The sequence below is a fragment of the Prosopis cineraria genome, unplaced genomic scaffold, assembly GCF_029017545.1.
Source record: "Prosopis cineraria cultivar Desert tree isolate PC_DT_omini unplaced genomic scaffold, ASM2901754v1 PC3, whole genome shotgun sequence".
Taxonomy (NCBI): Eukaryota; Viridiplantae; Streptophyta; class Magnoliopsida; order Fabales; family Fabaceae; genus Prosopis; species Prosopis cineraria.
The window spans coordinates 34,921,238-34,940,067 of record NW_026555334.1 but is presented as its reverse complement, the minus strand read 5'-3'; the positions used below and the strand labels follow the sequence as shown (position 1 = coordinate 34,940,067).

General features: G+C 30.8%; 2 protein-coding genes across 2 annotated transcripts; both read right to left on the bottom strand.

Moving 5' to 3' along the window:
* Window positions 1-10,245: 10,245 nt before the first annotated feature.
* LOC129305963 (uncharacterized) lies at window positions 10,246-11,259 on the bottom strand. The gene has a single exon (XM_054946204.1). It carries the CDS (start codon window positions 11,212-11,214, stop codon window positions 10,597-10,599), a length of 618 nt encoding a protein of 205 aa, XP_054802179.1. The 5' UTR covers window positions 11,215-11,259; the 3' UTR covers window positions 10,246-10,596.
* A 783-nt stretch (window positions 11,260-12,042) lies between these two features.
* Window positions 12,043-15,262, bottom strand: LOC129305962 (cystinosin homolog). The gene is made up of 8 exons (XM_054946203.1): window positions 14,898-15,262; window positions 14,673-14,805; window positions 13,711-13,800; window positions 13,505-13,629; window positions 13,273-13,315; window positions 13,058-13,175; window positions 12,907-12,956; window positions 12,043-12,803 (listed from the first exon to the last, which is right to left on the bottom strand). The coding sequence occupies exons 1-8, from the start codon at window positions 15,014-15,016 to the stop codon at window positions 12,645-12,647; spliced, it is 837 nt and encodes a 278-aa protein (XP_054802178.1). The 5' UTR covers window positions 15,017-15,262; the 3' UTR covers window positions 12,043-12,644.
* Between the last annotated feature and the right edge of the window lie 3,568 nt (window positions 15,263-18,830).

Below are 18,830 nucleotides of genomic sequence, written 5' to 3'. Positions count from 1 at the left end.
AGTTTGACCTTTGCTTATCGAATAATAATCTTTTCTACAATATTCTAAAATGATCCCCTCATAAGAAAATTAAAGGGGAAATTATATATAGGCTGTGTGAAGCAAATTATTTAAAAATAAGTCTCATAAAATTAAGAAACTACGATAACTTTATTAAAATCTAGCTGTAATTTAAAATTAGGATGTAAAGATAATACTATTTTACTTATAATACATGATCATTTTAATTATTTAATATATAAAATTATAGTTATAAAAAATTAAAGTGATGTGAACAATTAATATTAAACTTTGTTAATAACACATGATTATAGTTGTAAAATATTAAAATGATATTTGTAAACTATTGATGATCAGATAATTGTAAATAATTAGTGTTAAACTTTATTAGTAATACATGATTATTTAATTATTATATATGTTATGTTATAATTGTAAAATGTTGAAATGATAATTATAAATTATTAATGAGGTAATTATATATAATTCATATTAAATTTATAACACGTAATTAATTTAATTATTAAAAATTTGAAGTTACAGTTATAATAAGTTTAAGTTATAATTATAACAATTTAATTGGTGATTCTAATTGAAGTTGTAGTTGTAACAATTTAATTGCGGTGATTCTTATTTACATGATTAAATTGTTATAAAAAAATTTTGATGTGCGACGAGGATTCAATTGTATATTCTGCACGTGAAATGGCCCCACGCCTCATCTAATCTGTGTATTTTAGTTTTAACACCCAAGTGATTAACTGTTGAGTTGGGGGGCGATTGGCGTTTTTCTAATAATGATAATAAGACAGACTTGGCATCACTCTAACCAATCCATTCAATCAAGGGTTGACAACACAAGAAAGCTCGTTCACGTATGATTAGAATGAGTGGTATTGTGGTAATTTCTGAATTGTTGTATTAAAATCCCTTATCATTCCAATATCACGGAAGGATATTATAATTCACAAGCCTTATCATCACAACTGTGCTGGATATTGTAACTTACTGGGCTTCAGCCACTGTCTATATTTTATTCCAAGCCTGCTTGCCTGCTATTCCAAGCCTGCTTGCCTGCATTGGAGCCAAGTTGTGTGGCAAGGCATGGGGTCAGTTTGTGAAACACTTACGCACATACTAAAAATTAAGTCCTATTAGCTATTAGTTCATTAAAATATTTAGTTTAAGAAAAATTATGTATAAGTCATGTGAAGCAAATTTATTTACAAATAAGTCTTATAAAATTTAGAAACTATAGCCAAGTCCCTCAAAACTTAAGTGTTAATTTGAATTTGAAATGTGAAGACAATAATGGCCTTATTAAACATACATTACATCAATCAAGTAATTTGTAACCACTTCATCAATAACTTACAACTATTACTTTAACTTTTTATAATTATAACTTCAACTATATAATAATTAAATTAATCATGCATTGTAAATTTAATACTAATTTTACACAACTACCTCATCAATAATTTATAATTATCACTTTAATATTTTACGACCATAACTTCACAAATTTAATAGTTAAACTAATCATGTGTTACTAACAAAATTTAACAGTAATTGTTTATGGGTGCGTTTGGGTAATCAAGGTTTGGCATTTGAAATTCACTTTTCAACTTTTGAGATGTTAAATGTTATATGGGTAATTTTTAAGTGAGCAAAATAATTTTTAAAATGTGAGTTGAGATGGGGTTGAAATGTGAATTTGTCAACTCTACTTTTTAGTGAATTTGAAATTGCAAATAGGAGTTGGGAGGAATTATGAGGGAAATAATTTTGTACCTACTTTTATAAATGATCATCATATCCTTATTATTTCATTCCCACAAAACTGAAGTCAATTCACTCCTCTCCTCCTCGGATTCTCTTAATGTGTGGAACGCAACCTCCTATCCTCTAAGCTTGCTGTCACTATTCCTTTGACCCACCATCTCTCCCAACTTACAGTCATTGCTCCCTCGTTCAGGGACCATAGATCATAGTTCACTTTCTCGGTTTCTTCCTTTTGTGAGATGCTCTTCTTCTCTCATCTCTTTGTTCTTGTGCTCTTTGTTCTAGCTCAACATATCTAAGATAACGCTTATAGGTGACCTTTATTTTGTCATGGATCAAGGTGCTGCTTGTATTGTGAAGATATTTTGAAGCTCAGAGAAGCAAAAATCACTTCATACATATGAGTTCAGCTTATCTGTCAGTTCATCGAGCTTGCGAACCAGGTATATCTTCGTGCTTCTTTTGCTCTCATTTTTTGTGCCTTTTTCCTTGCCTTCTTCATTCTGCTATGCTCATTTACCAATAGCTTCCTTCTTTTTTTAATTTTCAATAGACCACTTTGCTCTCCTTTGCTTTTTTTATTTGAACATTGTGTTTGATATCTAGTTGTCTTAAGAATTAGATTTTGTTCTAAATTTGAAGTGAATGCGTTTCAATTTTTGCTTCTGAACCTTTTTGTCCACTATTCTACAAAATATCATTTACAAGATATAGAAACGCCAGTCTTTGCTCATGAGGAGAACAATGAAATTTCATGTCCCATTGTAACGAGCACAAGTCCAAAGGGAAAGCACATCTCAAAAGACTAACCTTGTAGAAGTGCCCTTCAAACCTATAATCCCAATGGCTCTCACTTCACAACACTTCACTCAACCACTATCGATCAAAACCCTTCAGGGAAGCCCTTTTCAAGACCATAAGTCTAAAGAGAGTGATACCACTACCCAACAGACTAGTCTATTGGTCTGTAGGGTGAAAGAGCCCTTCACACTTATAAATTTTGCACCACTTATAAGGCGCTCCGATATGAGATTCATGACACCCATGTTTCAACTACTTATTTGCCTTTATAGAAATGGTGGCACTTGCTGAGTCTGAGGGCTATAAGGCTTTAGAGCTTTAAAGGATGAATAAATGTAATTCAAGAATAGGTGTTTATGCATTCGACATATTACTATTAGAGATTTTGATTAGGAAGAAACATGGAAAGAGTAGGAGAGGAAGTGAGTATGTAGATTTGCCTTTTATGGTAAAAGTGGCAATTTTGGAGGAGACAATAATGGAAGTGTTTGATGTGAAAATATTGAAAGGGATTAGAAACATATTAGTCTTATTTTAAATAACTTTAATTATTGGCTTTGTTTCTTTTGTGAAAAAATAGGTGGTTGCTTTATTGTGAAGAAAAGAGACCGATAATTAAGAGGTTGTACATGTTACTCTTCCTTATTTTGCATTGTACCTATTTCAAAGACTTGTGAGGTTTTTCCTTTCTATGCTTACTTTAAACGACTTGGCTTTTCCTACCTCTAAACACAATAAAAAAAGAATAATCTAACCTAACAAACCTCTTTCAAATGATATTGGTTCTTCCAAAATTTCTATGTATTAACATATTTATGTTCAAACTAGAAGGAATCGTAGGATAAACTTATGGTGGCCATGTTTTGTGTATGATCTATTTTGTTTGAAAGGCATAAATGCTTTGGTTTTTCCTTGTGCTTTTATATATATTTTTGTTCTCTCTGTATATGACAATTCTTCTATTTTTAATTGCCTTATTTTGGACTTTATATATTGTTGTGATTGATCTTAATTGTTGTCACTATTTTTCTTGTTTTGCTTTTTACATATTAATAATATGATGTTTTAGTAGTTATGAGAAAAGAAAAGGCACTTTGGGCTACATAAGAGTAATAAGTTTTTATCAAGTTAGCTTTACAACAAGATAGGAGAAATAAGCATAAAGGGTTAACCCTATCAAAGGATGGGTAGGAAGCTCTAATGCAACAATTCAATGTTTTAAACTTAAAAAAATTTGACAACAAACAATTGAAAAATAAGTGGAATAACTTAAGGAAAGATTGGAATATATGGGATAAATTGTTGAACAAAGAGACAGGAATAGGTTGGGATAGGGACAAGAACACTATATCAGCACTAGATGAGTGGTGGGACCAAAAGATAAAGATATAAAATTTTAAATGTTATGTTATATGTTTGATATTTTCTACTTTAAATACACTGTAATAAGTTCTTGTAAATGTGTAGGAAAGCACCATAGATCAATTCTTGCTTGCCTTCTCTATGTTGTAATCCTAGCTAGTGCTATTTATGTTGTTAACTTTGTTTTTAAACTATTAAGTTATTAAAATTTTGTTTTATCTGTTTTTATTTTAAGTTATGAACAATGGTATAATAGTTGTTAAATTATATTATGCAATTTTTATGAATCAAAGTACATGATCTTGCTTAATACCATTACTTTTACAAGAGGAAGGAGATAAGGTTAAGGCTATTATTGCAATAGTAGCTAGTTACTCAATAACATATTTATTTGAAGAGCCTTGTAGAACCAACTTGCAATCAACTCATGCATGGGTGCAAGAAATTTTGCAAGGGCATTCTCAACATTGTCATGACATGTTTTGCACTAAAAAAGAATGTTTTTCTTCAATTTTATAATAAACAGATGCAACATGATCTATGTCGTCTAATTAGAAAAATAGGGGTTCAAGAAATAGTCGGTATGTTTCTAAATATTGTTGGACATGAGGTGGTAAATAAGATGGCACAAGAATAGTTCTAACATTCAGCATAGACTATTCACAAGCATTTTAAAAATGTATTGCGTGCTTGTAAGAAGCTAACAAAGGAATATGTGACCAAAAGATCACACTTTTCAAGATGTATATTGAAAAATTTTAGGTATCCCGTGATATTGGTCATTCTTCGAAGATGTTATAAGAGCAATTGATGGAATATATGTCCTCATGCATGGTTAATATTAAAGAGCAAGGGAAATATATTGAAAAAAAATGTATTCCAACACAAAATATAAAGGTCGTATGTGATTGGGATATGTGCTTCACTTATATCATGGCTAGATAGGAAGGATCTACCCATGATGCTCGTATATTTGAATATGCACTCACAACGTAGAACATGAATTTTCTATATCTATCCTAAGGTATATTTCATATTTATCCAACTTAAAATATTTTGTTTCAATATTTAATTAATTCTTACAATTTCTAAGTTTTTTATGGGTAGGTAAAGATTATTCAGTGGATACTGGCTATTCAATATCATGTGGATATTTAGGTCCTTATAGATCTTATAGGTATGACCTCCCAGATTTTAGGTGTTCATCTAGATTTTCAAACAATTAATGAGGTGTTTAATTATTATCATTCAAGTTTAAGGACCATAATTGAAAAGACTTTTGGGGTTTAAAAAAAAACATATTTGCAATTTTCAACACATGCCTAGTTATCCATTTATGAGACAAATTCTTATAGTTGGTGCAATAAAGACTATACAGAATTTTATTAGAAGAAAACTTATAATTGGTTCTAACTTTAGGCATTTTGAGGATGAAAATATGATTAACACTCATGATGATAATAACGAGCATGTATTTTCATTATCAATTCCTAGTGTAATTTCAAGAGTAACTTCTGATAGAGAGATGAATATGGTTCGTGATTCTATTAGAGATCAGATTATACACTATAGATTGGACCTTTAATTATATAAATGTTCAATATTAATGAATGTTAAACTGTTTATTACATAATTTTTTCCAATATTAAACTATATATTTTTATTCTTATTATTAATGAATGTTAAATTGTTTATTATGTAACTATAGATCGAACCGTTAATTATGTAACTATTCAATATTAATAAATGTTAAACTATTTATCACATAATTTTTTTCAATATTAAAATATATATTTTTTATTTTTATTATTTAACATCTTAAATTTTATGTTATTTTAATTTTTTTCACATTTTTAAAAATATTTCTAATATGTTATATTTTTATAACAAAAATTATCATTTATCATTAAGCAATATCATTTTATGCTATTGCATATTCAAAAGTACATAAGTCACATTATTATGCCATATTTATTACACAGCTTTTCTTGCTATTTTAGACTAAAAATCATGTCATGTTTACCTAAATTACACACTTTTTATATTGATTGTGAAAAATCACCTAAGTTTAAGATTCTGTGTATTAGGGATATTTTGATCATAAAATTAAACTTTTAAAAAAGTGTTTGAAAAAATTATTCAAGATGCATTTTTAGTCTAGAAGAACAATAGTCTAATTAAATTTTTCAAATTCATTTTATATTAAAAGTAATTAATTTTAAAAGTTGACTATTTTAGAAAGTCAAAGTTTCAAGTTGATTTATTATCTTGCATGTGGGTTAGGTCATTTTGGTGCACGTGTGGGTTTACATTTTTTTATGTTGAATGGAACGCCCCTAACTTCTTTCGTGATATCAAAATTAATTTTTATTATTTGATTTATATTGTGTCATATATTTAGGAATTAATTTTAATTAAAAATATAAATTGTTATCTATATGTTTTGAACTTTGATCTTGTTTTATCATATTTGTTTGTGTAGCGTAATATACCTTGGATTTGGCACATGAGAACTATTGGATTGGAATGTTAGATGAGTCAAGAGGCAAAACATTTTAATTTTGGGGTGAAAGTACAAGCCTTGTATGGTTTTATATACTTTGTACCATACTTTGATTCTACTCTTTCTCTCTCTCAATTTTCATTATCTTTAGCTTTATTTAATTCAATTTTCAAACCATTTTCATCTAAATTTTCATCCATTTTACCCTAGTAAAGAATAAAATTACCCTGGCTCATTTTTCACCTATTTAATTAATACTAGAATTAGGCCCATTCATCCTAGATTTGATCAAAATACCTTAATTTCATGTTCAGCATTCATTCTTCCATTCAACATCATTTTTGGTAGCCACCCTTCTCCATTATCTCTCCATTGTTCTTAATGTTTTTTATGTTCTTCATCTCCCTCTTACCCTCTCTCCTCCATAACTCAAGATTTAACTATCAAAATCCTAATTCAACTCCACTATTCTTCTTCTTCCACCTCATAGTTCAAACCTTAGTGTTTTGTTTCTTACTTTGACTTCAAAATCTTCAAGATTTTCATGAGTATGATTTAGTCATGGCAGAAGGATTGTGTTCAAGTGAATTCCAAGATAACTAGAGGCTAAGTCTACAAGAAGTGCTAGAAGGGAAGGATGCTGGAGGAGTTTTTAAGTATCTTAAGAAAGATTGAAGGGTCACATCACTCTCCATTAAACCTAGGTTAATGTAATCTTATTCTTAAAATTAGAAACATTATTATATCTTATTTTTATTGATCAAAATTGGTATTTAACTTGATGGTTTATTATTTTGCCACTTGATTCTCCTTTATATAGTTGCTAAATTTTTTTTGATACATCATAATTCATATAAATATATGTTTTATGTGTGTTGAATGTGTTTTACATTGATTATGTGTAAATATGTTTAGTTAGTGTTTGATAAAATGTCTTGTGTGTAAAATTAAGCATTAGACTTACTATAAGCTAAGCTATACATAAGGGAAACCTAAGCAGAATTTTGATTACTTTGTACTTAATTAAGGAATTGATTAGGGACTTGTACAAAATTGTACAAGGACTTAGTTAGGAAAGCATACTTATATAAAATTGTGTAAGGGATTTAATTCAGCTAAGAGAGTGAAAATTAACTTAAACTTAATTAAAAAGAATAGACAAGAAATTTAGTATCCCATAACTCCTAGGACTCCACTTTAAAAAGGTTTAATCACTCACATTTTCATTTCATTAGTTAATCAGGTCTTTAGTTAAATCTGCCCTTTTAGTTTAATTAGTTAAAATCAATCAAATTTTAATTAGTTTAGCTCACTAGTTTAGCTTTAATTGACCTAAGTTAGCCTCCTTAGTGAAGAATGATCTAAGTTGCCACTAGTAATATATTAATGTTTTTGGCTATTTTGAAGTGTAAGTGACTTATTGCTCCAACATTTCAAAGACACAAATCATCATTAATCCAAACAACTTTTCTAACTTTTACTAAATTAATTTTTATCAAATAGACTTTTTAGTAAATGGACTTTTGACAAATTGAAAACCAAACACACACTACAACTACTTCATTTGTAATTTATAACTATTATTTTAATTTTTGATAATTGTAATTTTACACATTTAATAATTAAAATGATCATGCATTACAAGTAATGATAGTATTATCTTTACACTTTTATTTCAAATCACACTCAAATCCCAACAAACTTGCCTATAGTTTTTAAATTTTACAAAACTTATTTATAAATAAGTTTGGTTCATGAGTAATTTTTCCTTTAGTTTATTAATTAATACTTGCTCTTCTATGCATTTATATTATTGTATATAGTTTTTATTTTATTTTATCAAGTTGTTTGGAAGAACAGCTTGCATTAGGCTACCCTCAGATTCAACAATAGAGATCGCATCCGAGTTCCAATTACTTTAGAGGATGCAAAGATTATGAGGGTGTTTGGTTAAGGGGAGGGATTTTGCCCCCCTCTCCTTGTTTGGCTTCAAAAATTGGAGGGAAAATTTTTCCTCCCCTCACCCCCCTCTAAATTGGGAGGATTGGGAGGGAAGGTATAAAATTTGTCACACCTTGACCAATATGTCCTCTATCAGAAGTTTAAAAGATGCAGATACACTTTTCTAATATCTCAACACTAATAAAATGAGAGTAAAATTATCCATATATAATTATTTTTTCTCTCCTCTCCTCTTGAACTAAATAAAATAATATCAAACCCCTCCTCTCTTCTTCAACCAAACACACTCCATATAATTGCCAATTTCATGCTTTTAAAATGAGGGTCAAGAGCTTCTTCAATAACCCCATTAATAGAGAATAAAAGGTGCCTTGTCTAAACAAATTGTGTTAATTATACAATGAACCTGGTGGCTTAACTTTTCCTCTCCTTTTCTATTGCTCAGGTGATTATGCAGCCATGTAGCTACATAAATTTCTGAAAATTCATAGGACCAAAGTACTTAATGATTTGTCAGCTTCAGGTAGCCAAAGATCAAGCACCCAATGGCACCTGCTCTCACTGGAGTAAGTTAGATTTTGCCATCAAAACGCTTCCTTTCTTTCTGGTTTAAAATTCTCATAATTGCATTACACATGCCATTAGTGGTGGAGCCACGTTGAACTCAGAGGGGGCAGATGCACCCCTTAGTTGGAGTCAGTTCAATATGTGTGATGAGGGAGAGAGAAACTTGAAAGTCTTTAAATGTTGAAAGTCATGCCACATAGGAAAGAAATATGGAATTGTGCACCTTGCGTGGTTTTTCTGCTGCACTGTGTTTGACAAAAAAGTTACTTGACTTGCAATAATCACCTTTCTATTCATTTCACTAAATACTTTTTATTTTATATTAAAAACGCAAATATTTCTTTTTATAATTAGATTGTGTAAGATTTAAGCTTTTATAACTTCTATTATTTTAATATTTTGCACACCATTATTATTTGACAGTCACCTATTCTTAATTATTTAAATATATTTAATTTAAATAACTAGGTTTTTTTATATATACTATATATATAGATGTGTGTTCCAACTTACAACCTAATAAAATTTAAACATAAATTATAAATTTACTAACTTAAATATGCCATTATTTATTTTTATTTTACATATATCAAATAAAAAACTTCATAACAATTTTTTTAAATTGTTTATTTTTTTATTTCTCATATTCAATGTTTTTAAAAACATGAAATAACAACTGTAAGATATAAAATTAAATTTTAATTATTAAATTTTATTTTTAAATATTTTTAAATTATATTGCACCCTTAAGCTAGACCTTGGCTCCGCCACTGCATGCCATCATAAATTATCAAAGAAAAAAAAAACAGAGACACCCTGTTTTATCATCTCCGCTCAGCTTGAGGACGGAAGAAAGTAGACAAGAATCAAAGGAGGATTCTTCTTAAACTGTCTTGGTCATGACAATTCGAAGCCTTTTATTTAAGAGCCGAGTCCTATCCGGCAGCATTGATGATCTGTTCTTGCATGGCACGGTGATGTTGAATTCCCCAAACAGGGGAGAAAAGGCATTCAAACCCCTTTGCTCCTCAGAAAGGTTTGGAGGAGAACAATGGCGTCAGTGGTGGAACCCCAGCTCATCCACACACACACCCACACACAAACTTTATACGCTTAAATTTACTGTCTTTCATCTATATATATTTTTATTAATTATTAATCTCAATTTTCTTTGATGTTTTTATATATTTAAATTCATTTATATTTAAACAACCTAACAATAAAAACATAGTGCGAGAGCGTTGGGGGATAACTTAATTACATCATTCTATGAAATGAAATTATATATATTTATATCTACGTTCACAGGGGTTTGAAAATAAAACAGATTGCCAAAAAAAAAAAAAACAAGAAGAAGAAAATACAGATTTGTGATGACCTTAGTAACAATGATGATTACGTGAGGTAATCATTTTGGCCAAAGAACAATTTCAGCTTGTTTCATCTTAATCTTGTCCACCGAAAGAAAATGCCAAGTGGATAAGCACAACACGACACATCAGCAACAGCACTGACCTTCCACTAATCATCGGAAATATTTGAATTGAGCAATTCAAGTCCGAACTTAAACCCCTTAACCGCATCACAATCTCAGCAATTTAACACTTAATTATCAATCACGAATACGATTCCACGAAATACCAATCCCCATCTTCTTCGACCTGCAATCCCATCTCAGAAATGAAAGCCTCATCATATTCATTACTCACCCAATCGCCCTCGCAAAAACCATTTTCGTCGTCATCACACCGATTCTCAGCATTGTAACCACTTCGAAATAGGTCAGCAAAACAATAGGAACCCTTCGGACTCACAGAACAACCACCGACCTCCTCCTCATCACCTTCGTCTTCGGAGTTGTCAACTGAGAGATGATCCAACATCCGGGTCACGGATAGGCCGGGAGGAGTGAAACCTGGTCGGGCATCAACAACCCGCCAGGAGGCGAGGCGAGCGTTGCGGCCGACGTCGGAGGATTTGAGCTTGTGGGTGCCTTTGGCCTTGTGCCTGGACTTGGAGGATGGGAGGATGTGGCAGGCATTGCAGCCGGGGACAGCACACTTGCCGGTGAACTTGGAGTGGTTGGTGGGTTTAGAGGGAACCTTGGCGAAGAGGCCGGCGGTGGGAGGTGAATCGAAGCGGTTCAGGTATCGGGTCTTGGGTCGGGGGTTGAGGGATGGGGGTAGAATCTGGTAAGACCTGACCATTCCATGTTGGCGACCCTCCCTCTTCATGACGGTGGCTGTAGCCGGGGCTTCAGAAAATTGACGTGAGAAGGAGGGATTGTGAGTGGCTTAAATAGCCGTAGGTACAGCAATGGAAACTTGGGAAGCAAGGTGCTTATTATTATTATTATTATTATTATTTTGAGCAAAGCAAGGTGCCTAATTTAATTTATCGTAAGATCGGTCTTCGTTCATAGTACGTGCCCCCCAAGAAAAGTATTAGCATACTCCTAAATTGTTATTTGTAGGTCCGGGGAAAAAACAATTTTAATTCTATTTTTACAATGCTTAATTATATTTTATATTTATTTATACCTTTTAATTCTTATTAAACACTAAAATTTTTTATTAAAAATATATATTTTTTATCTTTATTAAGATAGAAGTAAAAACTTATTAAATTGTACAATATAATTAATAAAATCTAAAGTTTTTTTAATTTTAATAAAATATGTTAAAAATAACTTATAAATAGGATTATAAGGAGTACTTTGCAAAAATAAGACATAATAATTCTATTGTTCTTTCTTTTTTTTTCATTTGGTCCATGGTTCATAGACAATTTATTTCTCTAGCTCTATTTATAAGATTTTATTTATTAATTCTTAATAGAATTTTTTTGGGGCAAAATTTAATGACCTTTTTATCAGATATTTAATGAATATTTACTTATTACCCATTTTCAAAGACACCTTCTTATCTTGGTATAATTAGGCTTTATCATTATTTCTATCTTCTTTTATGAGATAGTCATGACCAAACATATGACTTATGTATACAGACTTAGATAAGAAGTTTTAGAATTTATAATTTATGAATTTTAGCCAAAACAAAAACTTAAAAACGAGTATTAATCAATAAAGATAGAGTCTTCATTTAATACATGAATGATAAAGACATTGATCATGTCTCTCTCTCTGATTTTTTTATTTTTTTTAATGAAGGCAAATATTATTAAAAATAAGACTCTTACAAACAAACCATAAAAAGGCCATTAAGGGAAACCGACATTGATCATGTCATTGTCTTAGAAGAAGCATTACACTTAGAGAGAATAAACCAAAATTGGCCCAAAAAAAAAAAAAAACAGAGAGAATAAACAAATGGATGGGGACAGGGCAGAGGCAGGGACCAAATTTATACTCCCCATGGAATTGTGTGCATGCCAGGACCTCCTTCAATCACTGCCACCTTCACTTTACAAACCTCATAGTATTTGACATTGTTTGTTTCATTGGCCAGCAAAAAGGAACCCAAAAAAAAAAAAAAATATATATATATATATATATATATAAAAACTTAACAGGGAACAAATATGTCCACAGGCCACAACGTTCATTCTTAAGAGGAGACCAAAATGTATGGTTCTCTCCTTCGGTGTGGAATTTAAAAACTCATCCAAGGAAGGCCTATACGATCATTATCAAGTAAATCACGCTTTACACGTTCTCTGTCGCTGCTGGATCACCATAACATTGCACAAGATGCTCTTTGATTTCATCTTCGGGTTCCACAGAAGCCACTGATTTAAAAGTTTTCTTGGCAGGATAAAACACGTAATGTTGACATATGAAAAATATGTCAAAGGATACACTCACCTGCAATTCTCAAATTTATTCAAAACCCAATCCATATTAGTTTATCTAAACCCAACCAAAATTTCACAGTCAATGAGTTTCAGAGTTTGAGATTTTTCTATACCAAAGACAGCATCAGTTTTCCTACATTCCCATAGAAGTTGACCCAAGAACCTGAAAAATTAATGAAAAATATTAATTTACAACATGTTAATCTAATGGTTTACCCTAAAATCTAAACCCTTAGTGGCTTATCAACAGAGGAAATCACACACCTTGATCAATGGACTGCACAACCATCTGTCCATAGTTTGATATGCCTCCAGAAAAATCAAGCAGAATGTTGCCGATGCTGAAGCCGTCAGTACTTTTTCTCATGAAGTTCATGGTTGCCTATATTCATTCACAACAAAATTTGTTAAACACCAAATGAATAGATGATAAAAAAACGAAAAGGGACATGAAACAAGAAGACAAGAAATAAACTAACCTGAGGAACATATTTTATGATTGTCATACATATTTGAATTGTGCTGCAACATCATTAATTTTAAAACAGAATTAGAACGGACCTAATTAACGTCGGTGCATCATCGACATGGAACAGTGAAGAAAAAGTCAACATAGGAATGTTGATCAATGATGCTTGTTAGCCTCACACTACAAGCGTGTAATAAAAGCACATAGATGCAAATAATTAACAAGAAGCGGAATCAACATACTTGAAGAGGGAGACGAGCCAAAGCCAGGAGTGTGCCGGCAAAGCTATGAAGGAGCAAATTGCAGCACTAAGCCATACCGCAGAGACAATTCCAATGGCAAGTTTGGAGATTTTCTGAGTTCCACGCTATAGGAACAAGTCATGACGTTCAGGGCAATTCAGAATTTAACGAATAAAACGAAAACAATAGTAAGTCTCGTTACTTACTTCATAGATCACAATTTGAAACAAGGTAAGTGCGGTGAGTACCACAGCATGGGCAGAGAAAGCAACATCATTTGCCGCCACAGGTATCATCTAAAATCAAAAGACATAAACATAAAATATCATCGTGACGTCAAATCCTTTGCATCTATACGAGGTTTCATCAACCTGAAGGTAGCTACATTCCAGTGCAAACAAAAGTAGCACCAACCTCAACATCACCACTCAAAATCCAAAGACAATGCTAAACTGACCTCCGACCTACTTTGATCATTGTCCCAGAAACAAGGCTAGGTATTCCTGTTTTGAATTTATAAACTCTAAAAAGACCAGCTACCAACGCTTAACATTCCATTAAAATTAGACTTAAAAAGTAATTCCATTTACAAAACCTCAGTAGAATTTGCTCCGAACAGGAATAAAAAGGAGAATGATATTTAAGTCCTAAAAAATTAAATTAATGAAAACTAGATCCCACCAAATTTTAAAAAATGATTAAAAAAATAAGATAAAGGTAATTATAAACTTAGAAATTTCAATTACATATAAAATTTGAAATGTAACTTCCATATTGTAACTTAATTCCTATTTGTAATTTCTTCAATTAATATTTATAATTTTTTTAAAAAAATAATTAAAACGTAAGTATCCTTAATTAATTTTTTTCGACACTTGCTGCGGGATAGAAAACCAGCGCTCTGGCCCAAAACAAAAAACGCAAGTGCCGAGGAAACAGGATACAAAAATTAACTTGATTTATTCTAAAATGTTCAGCTATTGACTCCGCGCCTCAGTGGTTTACTACGGTGCCTCTTAAACTGCAAGACGCGAGTTCGAAGACTGGCTTGGGTATCAAAAAAAAAAAAAGTTATGTTGATTATGTTGTCGACAATCAGGAGTCCGCACCATCATTCAGTGTGGATTCTCTCTATTCAGGAACTTGGATCAAAGTAGATAGAACCCACCTCTCCAGAACCGTATTCCTCAAAATACTGCTTCTGAACAGCAGAACTGAAGTACACACAGGCGTTGTAGATGAGATAGGAAGAGTGCTTCGTCAGATTCAACAAGGCGAAATCAAAGTTGAGCCCCACAACACTGAGACAACCCAAACCCAAGAGAGAGTTATACATAACCGGGGCTGTTGAGAAAAGAATTACCAAAACTGAAACCATGTTGTGCAGAATTACCTTTTCCTGCGAAAATTCAGGATGACTTGAGGGTAGAAACTGATCGACCAACAGGCGAAAGCGAACCAACCCAGGAATTGGTATGCGACTTCCAGCGGACCTGAATTCCAGGAAGCCATGTCCGGCGCTGCTCTTTCCCCCTCCTCGCCGGAGAAGAAGCGGAAGAATGTCTCAGGTATAAATCTCCGTCGACCCAGCTCAGGACTTGGTGCTCACGTGCACGGCTTGCTCTCCTATTTATGTATGTGTTGAATGCCTTGCTTGGCAGTTGGCACTGACAAAGAAAAACAAGGGCCTTCGGCAAACTCCACTAAACGCCTATCAGTCGGAGTCACCAAAGAAAGAAGACGATGACCCCATTTTAATGAGCCACGCAACGGCAGATTTGCGTTTGGGTGATTAAAGTTTAGCATTTAAAATATATTTTTCAACTTTTAAAACAATAAATGTTATTTAAATAATTTTTAAATGAATAAAATAATCTGTTAAATGTGAGTTGTGATGGAGTTAAAATGTAAATTTGTTAGCGCTACTTGTTGGTGTACTTGAAATTATAAATGAGAGTTGAGTTATATTTTTTTCATTTTAAATTATAAAATATTTTTAAATAAAATATCACATATCAATAAAATTTATTAAATATATTTTATAACCTTATTCTTTTAAGATAAAAATATAAATTTTTAAAAATATCCTTTATTTAATACTCTATTAATAAAAAAATATTGAAAAGAGAGATTATATGTAAAAAATAATATTAAAAAATTATCATTAGAGAAACTTTATTTTTATTAAAGTATCTTAATCTTGAAATGCTAAATCTTTTTAAAAAATGTCTTATAATTTGAGAAGAATGAAGTACCTATTTTCATAAGTAACCATGATAAGGATGTGTTTTAATTTTTTTAATATTAGACTATATATTTTTTATTTTTATTATTTAACATATTAATCTTATGTTATTTTAATTTTTTCACATCTTTAAACATTTTTAATATATTATATTTATATAACAAAAATTATTAATTATTATAAATTAATGTTATTTTTAATTATTATAAATTTAAAAGTATATATTAATAATTTAAATAAATTTTAGTTTACAAACTAACTTTTAAAAAAATTTATATCAATAAAAATTTTATTATAACAGTTAACTTTTATTGAATTGATTGTTATTAAATAAATTTTTGATAAATTAAAAATTAATTACATATTCAATTATTTTAATCTTCACCTACTCCCATCTCATGCCTAATAAAAAACGTGCCTGATTTTGATAAAAAAAGCCGCCTCATTGTCCCAAAAAAGAAAAAGTTTGGCGCATCCCAAATTCCCAATCATTCTCCAATTTTAATTTGAGGAAGTAGATTGGTGCTCTGTATCTAAACAGGATCCTTTATTTGTGAAAATGCGTGAGGGGGTTAAGTTGCGTGGCGGGCGATTGGCGTTTTCTCTAATGCAGACTTGAAATTGCTTCCATCAATATCCATTAAAAAAAACAAAAGAATTGATGACACTAGCCACTTCAGCTTGTTGACGGCGTTTTATTGACCACTCAGGCGAAAAGGCGGGGCGGCTAGATGAAAAGAAAATGACCCGCTAGCAGCGCCACGTTTTGGACTTTGGTTTTGGATATTTGAAGTGAGGAAGTCGTGCGCAAAGTAAACTGCTGCGGGCAAACTATTGTCCAAATTCATATAATCAGACAAATCGACAGTCCAAATTCAACTCCCCTCGTTCGTAATGTGATCGCACAGGACAAAGGAGAAGGCGTGCGATGATGACTCCACAGTTCCTGGATTATTAATTTTTATTGCATTGGATTTGGATGAGTACTGAATTCATTCTCATACCAGTGTTTGATGCCAGTGTTTGGTAGTGTGAAATTGGGATCTCAAAAGTGGAAGTGGAAGTGGAAGTGGAAATGATCCAAAAAAAATAGTCTACTTCAATCTCACTTATGTAGACAATCTAGTTCTATTAAAATTGGTAAAACTCACTTTCACTTTTATATCTATGAAATTCATTTCTTCACTTAATTTCTTCATAAAAAAATAACCTACTTTCATGTGCATGTCAAATATTCCATCCCGTCGCATGACATAGAAGCAATTGTGATCCAAGATGTGGGAAATATTGTAATGCAATATTTAAATCGTTTTTTTCAATTTTTCCCTTTTAAAATAAGATATTTAAAGTCTAGACATTAGTTATATTATTATTTAATATTACATGTAAAAATAAAAATATATCTTATTTATTAATAATATTAAAAAAATTAAATTTTTTAAAATGTAAAATTAAAAATATCGTATAATAAAAATAAAAAAATATATTTTAAAATTTTATTTTCACCTTACTTTCTTTTAAAAATGAATCCTCTAAAATTTTGCCCTTGTCAGTGTCCCTGAGCGGTAGAAAATTCAAGCCTTTCAACCCAAATCTAACGTCTTATGTCTTGTCACATCACCTTATTTTAAAACAATTTAATTGAAAAAAAAATTCACACTTTAGATATATTTTTCATGATAATGATTCATATTGATTTTTTTTTCGTTTTTTATTTTTAAAACTCGATTTAAAAAATTATTTAGCAAATTTTTTTAAACCAATTTTTTATTAAACAAATCATGCCAATTTGAATGAGTTCAACTGTAGATTCCTGTAAACCTATTTTATAAATTAATCCCTACAAGCTTACTTTACTTAAATTTACAGGGATCAATCTGTAAGGTAGGCTTACAAGGATTTATAGTCTGATTTACTCAAACTCTCATGTAACCTATTTAACAAAAATCTGTTTTTAAAATATCAGCGAGATAATTTTTGTAGATCACGTTTTCAACATTAAAAAACTCAGTATGAATCATTATCATTAAAAAGAATCTAAAGTGGTGAAATAAAGCGTGACAAATTATTTTAGTATGGGATGACGTGGCAAATTATAAGATACTGAATTTGGATTGAAGGGCTTGGATTTTTCTACGTCTGAAGGGCGCTGAGAAAGGTGGAATCTGAAAGGATCCAAGCCCCTTTCTCTTCCTTTCTTTCACTCTCTTCTTCCTTCACTTTCATAAAAAAACTCTTGATTGCCACCAAACCAGGCATAAAGTGTGTTGCTTTAAAATGGCCGCCGGGTACCAACAATTTTTCTCAATACATCTATTTGATTTTACTGAAAATTCCAATTTTTTTTTCTAAAATGTCTGACCATTTTCATCTGTTTATAGGTTAAGTTGTTTCTATGAAATATATATGTTGAAACCAAGTCTTTTCCAAAAATCTATTGTTTTAGGCTTACATAGTTCTATAGCACTTTCTAAAAACAAAACAAAACAAAGTAAAAGACATTTTTGCTTTTTGCGTGCGGGCAAACTGGCAAGGCTGCCGTCTTGCTCATTCATCAGTAGAGACGATTCCGCACGTGCTGCATGTGGGGAAGAGATCGGGTTTCATTTGAGTTGAATTTATTCAGACGGGTCCCAAAAAGCTCAAACTTTCAAAGACAAAAAACCTCACATAGCTAAATCGAATAGCCAGATTGTAATTCTTTTTCTCCTTAATTTTTTAAAATAAATTCAATTTTCATTTTAAATTTAATTATTTTTATTATTATAAAAATATAAAATATACTTTTAAAATAAAAAAAATGTAGAATACTCAAATTTTTTATAATAATTAAAAAAATTGTGGGTCTTAAATTTTAAAAATCAATATTAAAATATATTTTAAATATTATTTAATTTATTTTATGCATGAAAAATTATAAAATATTAAGTTTTAAAATTTTTAAAATAAAATATTTATCATAGTATTTTCAAATATAAAATAAGCTAGAAATCAAAGAAATATTTAACCTTCAATATATTTTTTTAAAAATTAAACTTTTTTTCGGATACTCAAGCTAAGTCTAAACTCAATTGGACTTGG

Excerpts from the sequence above, each read along its gene's own strand:
- LOC129305962 (XM_054946203.1), bottom strand. The coding sequence starts at position 15,016 with ATGGCTTCCTGGAATTCAGGTCCGCTGGAAGTCGCATACCAATTCCTG. Across the intron at positions 13,316-13,504 it reads TGGCTCGTCTCCCTCTTCAA|CACAATTCAAATATGTATGA; the intron begins GTATGTTGATTC and ends ATGATGTTGCAG. Across the intron at positions 12,804-12,906 it reads GAAAACTGATGCTGTCTTTG|GTGAGTGTATCCTTTGACAT; the intron begins GTATAGAAAAAT and ends TGAGAATTGCAG.
- LOC129305963 (XM_054946204.1), bottom strand. The coding sequence starts at position 11,214 with ATGAAGAGGGAGGGTCGCCAACATGGAATGGTCAGGTCTTACCAGATT.